The sequence below is a fragment of the Danio rerio genome, chromosome 13 (genome assembly GCF_049306965.1).
Source record: "Danio rerio strain Tuebingen ecotype United States chromosome 13, GRCz12tu, whole genome shotgun sequence".
Lineage (NCBI taxonomy): Eukaryota > Metazoa > Chordata > Actinopteri > Cypriniformes > Danionidae > Danio > Danio rerio.
Genome location: NC_133188.1, coordinates 45470744 through 45478180, shown reverse-complemented (window position 1 = coordinate 45478180; position 7437 = coordinate 45470744). Strand labels below are relative to the sequence as shown.

Here is a 7437-nt window from a genome sequence, read left to right as displayed (position 1 = left end):
ATTTTTTTCTGTCTTAAGTACACCAAATATTTAAACGAGACAATATTTTAGATACATTTGGTTATTCTGTTGCAAATAAAAAGCTACTCACTTTCAAAAGAATTTAAATGAAAGTTATCGTATGTTCATTAATTTGTATCAGTATGAATAGCTTGGAAATGGCACTTATTTATATATAGCACAATTACTAAAGCCTGGCACAAAGCATTTTTCCTTTTTAGGGTCAATGTATTGTCGTGGATGTCCCTGTCAAATCAACAAAGCACTTAATATTAAGTAGTATTTCATGTACGAAGTATTTTAACTTATTTATTTTGAACATTTTGTAAGCAATATTTGGTTAAAATAATTAAATATAAAGTATTATTTTATTAACGACTAATTAACGTGAAACAAAAGTATTCTTCTTGAGAACTACATCTCCCAGGATGCAATGCGATCGTGACGACTTCACCTGTCTGACGTCAGCTGCCGGAGTTCCGCGTGTTCGGAACTGCTGTGCATATCGGCTGCATATGTGGAATATATGATGGGAAGTCGCGGGGTTTTGTCGATTATCTTTGATTTGGATAACACGCTGATCGACACAGCCGGAGCAGGACGAACTGCCATTCAGAAGGTACATGGATGAATGTAATAAATGCTCGAAAATACGCTGTGGTACTACCATGGGTTTTGATTCAGTTTTATACTGTAAATTTCAATGTACTATGGTATTGCTATGGTTTTAAGGATACTTGCCATGGTTTTAAAATGGTGTATTTGTTGAAATAGAATAGACTATAAAGTTTTACATGACTGTTTTGACACATGGAATGGTGTTAACGGGCATAAAATACCATATGGTATTACCATGCTTGTTTAAACGGCATACATTAAAAACTATGGTGTACTATGTTTTTTTGTACACTGTAATGGTGTAATTGGACATGACCCCATGGTGTGCTACTCACCGGCCACTTTATTAGGTACACCTGTTCAACTGCTCGTTAAGGCAAATTCTAATCAGCCAATCACATGGCAGCAACTCAATGTATTTAGGCATGTAGACATGGTCAAGACGATCTGCTGCAGTTCAAACCGATCATCAGAATGGAGAAGAAAGGTGATTTAGGTGAATTTGAATGTGGCATGATTGTTGGTGCCAGATCGGCTGGTCTGAGTATATCAGAAACTGCTGATCTACTGGGATTTTCATGCACACCCATCTCTAGGGTTTACAGAAAATGGCTAGAAAAAGAGAAATATCCAGTACAGTTCTGTGGACGCAAATACCTTGTTGATGTCAGAGGAGAATGGCCAGAATGGTTCAAGCTGATAAAAAGGCAACAGTAACTCAAGTCTGATGAGCTGTTTGATTAGGGTTGGAGCAAAACTGTGCAGAGGTGTGGCCCTCCAGGAATCAAGTTTAAGACCCATGCAAAATACTATCACTGTTTTTAGCACACTTAGCATGATATTAGCATGCAAAAGGCTGTTACTAAAATTGAATTAGTTCATACCAAAGCGCCCTTGTATTTACATGGCTTTTGGTCATTAAAATAAAATGGTTATGTAATGGTGTTCTTTGATTTATTTCCATTTTTTGATGAATATTATCAAAGTACCGTAGTATTAACCATGATTTTTGGTATATCAAAAAAAACCATGGTGTTGCGAAGGTTTACTTGACATTCATTGATTCATTTTCTTTTCCGGTTAGTCCCTTTATTAATCTGGAGTCGCCACAGCGGAATGAACCAGCAACTTATCCAGCATGTGTTTTACGCAGCGGATGCCCTTCAAATGTGCTTAGTAATAGTAAAAGTTTAATATGATTTACTTTGTTTATTTTAAAAAAGGTAATTGGTTTCAACTATATTACTAGGGCTGCACGATGTCGGAAAAATCTGACGCTGCAATATTTTAATTTGTTGCGATATATATTGCGATATAAATATAATTTCATCAGATTATTTGATTAGCTCTATTTAAAAAGATTTAATTAATTTAGATTGACTGGGATGATGAAGTCTCCAATGCGGTACATCTCCATAAAAAATAATAAATTTAAACATAAATAAATACGACAGAGTAAAATGTACAGAAATCAAACTTTAAAATGTAAAATAATGTGGCCATTATTGCATAGATAATAAAAACATGTTTAATAATATCTTAATCCTTTAATCTATAATAAATAATCCTGCAATGTGATTATTGCGGATACACACATTGCGATATCAATGCTCAAGTGATATATTGTTCAGCCCTAATATATACCATGAATACCAAAGCACTCTTGTATTTGCACAGCTTTAGGTCATTAAAATGAAATGTTAAGTGTTCTTTGATGTACTTTATATTTTTTAATGTACCCTACACAATCAACACTTGAAATTAATTTTAATTTGTTGTTAAAAACTATGTTGATTTTATGTTGTGCATGTTACTCAGGTGTGCGAGCTGCTCAAGTCGACACACGTGCAGGAAAGCCACATCAGAGACATCTGTGAGCGCTTCTTACGAAAGCTTCTCCAAGAGTCCTTTGACCCATCAGAAGGAAAAACGATAGATGACGTGAGGATCCAGCACTGGTGTGAAGCCCTACAGGAGACACCGGGCACAGATCCTGATCCGGCTCTAGCCTCCAGATGCTACTACACTTGGAAAAACACACGCTTACAGGCTTTGAGTTTGTCTTCAGAGGTTCGAGCACTGCTGGAGGAACTGCAGAAGAATTACAAACTGCTTCTGCTCACCAATGGTGACACTCAGACGCAGCGGGAGAAGATCAAAGCAGTGAGATGTGAGGGTCTCTTTAGTTTGGTGGTAGTCGGAGGAGATCATCCGGAGCAGAAGCCGGCGCGCTCCATCTTCACTCACTGCTTCGAGTCTGCAGGAGTTCGGCCGCAGGACTGCATCATGGTGGGAGATTCTCTTACCACAGACATCCAGGGAGGCGTTAATGCTAGAGTGCGGGCAACTGTGTGGATAAATGCTGGCAGTAAATCTCTCCCGCAGGACTCTGTAACTCCAGACTACACTCTACCTACTGTACTGCATCTGAATGAAGTTCTAGCTCAGCTGGCATGATGTACTTTTTTTTTTTATTTTAAAGGTGCTATAGAATGAAAATTGTGATTTACTTGGGCATAGCTGAATAATAAGAGCTCAATATTGACATACCGTGAGCCTCAAACACCACTGTTTCCTTGTTCTCATGTAAATCGAGTGAATGTAAAAGACAGGACAATCCAAACAAAACATTGACTGTCATGTTCCACAATGGATCATTAACATGCATGCTCCAGGAGGCGTTTGATTGGCCTCAATGTTTCCTAGTGAGATTACAACAGTGATAATTTTCCTATTTTAAATTCATCCAAGCTTCATTCATTCATTTTCCTTCAGCTTAGTCCCTTTATTCATCAGTGGTCGCCACAGCGGAATGAACTGCCAACTTATCAGCATATGTTTTACACAGCGGATGCCCTTCCAGCTGCAACCCCATACTGGGAAACACCCATATACACTCATTAAACAATTTAGTTTATTCAATTCACCTATACCTCATGCCTTTGGACTGTGTGGGAAACTCGATCAAACACTGGGAGAACATGTAAACTCCACACAGAAATGCCCTCTGGCCCAGCTGGGACTTAAACCAGCGACTTTCTTGCTGTAAGGCAACAGTGCTAACCACTGAGCCACCATGTCACCCCTAAACTAGTATAATCATTCATTTTCTTTTCCGCTTAGTCCCTTTATTAATCTAGGGTCACCACAGCTGCCCTTCCAGCTGCGACCCATCACTGGGAAACCCATACACAGTCATTCGCACACATACATACACTATGGACAATTTAGCCTACCCAATTCACCTGTACCACATGTCTTCGGACTGTGGGGGAAACCGGAGCACCCGGAGGAAACCCACGCAAACGTAGGGAGAACATGCAAACTCCACACAGAAACGCAAACTGACCCAGCCGAGGTTCAAATAAGCGACCTTCTTGCTGTGAGGCGACAGCACTACCTACTGCGTCGCCAGCTTGTATTATACCTACTAAGCTGGACTCTTATTTTGAAAGAGTAAAGGATCAGTTTTGTAAACCAGGCAAAATGCAGATGTGGGATATGCAGATTATAAATTTTTGCAGTGCCATCCCTAGAAGGGGTAACGCCTATTTAAATATGTCTTTTCGCAGTTCAACTTTGTATATTGTGAAGTTTGCAGAGTATGTTTGTAATGAGGCAACAAATAAATGTAAACTGCAGAGTATAAATGTTTATGCATTCGTTATATCACTTCTTTTTGGAACTTTATAAACTTCTGTTAATGCAGACGTTGATTTTAATTAATGCATTTAATTAATTTAATTAATGTAAGTAGTTATAATTTAGCCTGCATTTCATCCACATTACAACTCTGGAGCAACCTAGGTTACCAGCCTGGACTCACAAGGAAACGTAAGTATTTTACGTTTTGTCAGTTTAGTGGCTAATTTGTATGAATTTGTTCGATGTTTACAGTAGGCATGGCACCCAACCCTGCACCTAAACCCAACCATCAATAGGGGATAAACAAATCGTTATAAATTGCATGAATGAGATTGTATGAATTCATACGAATTAGCCACTAAATCAAAAAGTTATAATTTGCTGTGAGGTCATGTTGAGGTTACTCTATTGGAATTAAAAATATTTAATTCTATGGCACCTTTAAAGCATATTTTTCTGAAAAATGGTATTACAAATTTTTGGGGGCTATAAATTGGTGGTCCTAGTGGAGTTTATTTGATCTGCTGAGTGCATATGAATTAAGCCCCATTTCAATTATTGTAATTAAAATATGACAATTTGGAAGATCTACTCTGAGTTGTTCATGCTTCACAATTAATTTTTTTCTGTGGTAACACTATTAATAAATATCCATACTTTTCAGGGTTTTTACATATGCTGGGAATTCTTAAAAAAATCATTGCCATAGTGTTTTCAAGGTTTAAATGGCAAATAGTTCACTAGATACTAGACTAGACTAAACAATTCAGACAGTCTAAATACGCTTTCTATTGGAGTGAATGCGGTTGTGTGCTAACTTCATGCAAATGCTTCGGTTTAGAAACAGCAGATCATGTGTGCAGGTAAGCTCAAACCACAAAAACACAACACGCCCATTTGAATTCACACAATATTTTCAAGAATAAATGAGGGTGACTAAAAAGAGAAATGGTAACAAAAACTCTGGGCTGTCTTTCCTCTGACCACACTGTAAACCCAAATAAGTTAAGGTAACTCAAACCATTTGAGAAAACCAATTGCAAAAAACCATTTAAGTTCAAAAACTAATTCTAATAAGTACTGTGAACTTAATCCATTTGAGTAAACGAAGCAATTTGAGCACAGTAAAACCCAATAAATGAGGAGAACTCAAACCAGCAGAGTACTGTAAAACCCAATAAGTTAGGGCTACTCAGACCATTAGAGAAAACTGATTGCTACAAACCACTTAAGTTAAAAAACGATCTATACAAGTACTGTGAACTAACTCCATTTAAGTTAAAGTAATGATGAGGTATTTAATTAACCCATTACATTCCACGCTGTGTTCGAAACACTTTTCAAATTAGTAGAATTAACTTTGAGTTACACTCATTTCATTTGATAAAGTTGACTGTTGGGTTTTACAGTGTATTAATGCTGGGCTGCTGTCGAGAAGTAATAAAATAAAACAGTAGCTATTCCAAAAATATTTTGAATAATACTGTGTTTAAAGCACTCAAGGAGATTTGTAAATTGTAAATACTGTAACTGTAACAGTAATTCGAGGATGGCACGCAATAACCTCAGTACTTGAATAAATCAATTATGGGTGATGTATGCATTCAGGTATTTAAATAACTGATGTACAATAAAAAAAAAAGTATTTGTTTCAAACCGAAATTCACCTGATATGTAAATTTCAGCCTTCAATCTGTATTCTTCGAAATGAGCAGAAAGGTACTCGGAAATCATGTGAGCTGATGACGAAGCGCTGACTATAAACAAAATCCGTACAACTTTCGCGGGGTCATTGCTTGGAGCGTTTTCATGAAAGTAAAGATTATGTGCACTGCAAACACCGTTTTTTTTTTTTGTATAAAATTGTCACGTATGCTTAACATTTCATCTTTATTTATAATGATAAATTTTGCTCTCCTCTGTTTGTTTACACTTAATCATTGCTGTGAGTGAAATATCAGCCCTGTGTGTTTTAAGCATTTCGATAATTTTTAAACTACGAAAAGTAATGTGCAATTCGCTTGAGGACTGTTTATAGAAAACATTTCCTTCGTCGAACGAACGTGCGTTCTATCTTGATTCTAATTGAAATGTCGGTTCCATTGGATCTCATTCACAAAACGTTAGAGTTGCAAGTAACAATTAAAAATGTTATGGGAGAACGACTTTACAAATCACTCCGTCATTTTTCCCTCAGAAAGGCTCACCATTTGTACTATTGAACACCAGACCCGAATTATTTTTCAAATGTCTCTAGTCAGAACAGTTGTACTTCTTGAACATTATACATTTTATGTATATGAGCAATTCCTGCGTTAAGGGTGTGACATTGGCAGTAAAAACTCAAAACATAAATTCACATAGAATGTATGTTAACATTGTATGAAACTTTTTGATGTAAAATATCAATCTGTAAACATGTTTTGTACTTTAAATAGGAAAATAAACATGCGTTATGGATGTAACAAAAAAGTCTGCGGGTCTACAACACACTTTGTAGAAAATATGTGGATTAAATTGCACAACCCAAAATAAATAATGATAATCAAAGGATTAAGAGTTGGCTCTCTATAAAACAATAATTATTGGTTTTATTTAAGTTAATATTTTCACATTTATGAGGAAAAAGTGTTGTTATGGACATGACAGATGTGAAATTGCCACTTGTGTGATTTGATAAATCAAATATAATAATTTGAAAACATCGACAGATGCATTTTTGAGTATTTCTAAAGTACTGTAAAACACTTAAACAAAAACCCTAAAACAGTTTCAGTACTTTGGTGAAAACTTTATTTTTTTTCATGACAAGGTTGACATTTGCTAGGAATTGCTCATATACATGAAATGCAAAACAAACAAAATTAAAACATGCATGATTGTTGGTATAATCTTAATTTTTTTTTTCAAAATCGCAAACATTAAGATTGTAACATTTTTACTTTAATTTTGAGCTCTTTGTTGTATAGATTGCAAACAAAGTTTATCTTCACCCTTATCACTCCCTAATGTCCACATCTGAGATATTTACATCTGCTATACATTCTAGAACTTCAAGCCCTGTATATTCGCCATATGAAATTGTTTCAGCAACGACTCAGTACATCAATACATACATAGTATTCAATCAGCATTACTGGAAATGTAATTTAAGTAACAGATTTTAAACCCATT

At 36.0% G+C, this 7437-nt stretch overlaps 1 protein-coding gene across 1 annotated transcript; it reads left to right on the top strand.

The window, feature by feature from the left end:
* The first annotated feature begins 462 nt into the window (after positions 1–462).
* nanp (N-acetylneuraminic acid phosphatase) lies at positions 463–4268 on the top strand. Its single transcript, NM_001020757.2, is given in 2 exon segments — positions 463–619; positions 2437–4268. Coding segments are annotated over 2 exon segments (732 nt in total). The 5' UTR covers positions 463–526; the 3' UTR covers positions 3076–4268.
* Positions 4269–7437: the final 3169 nt, after the last annotated feature.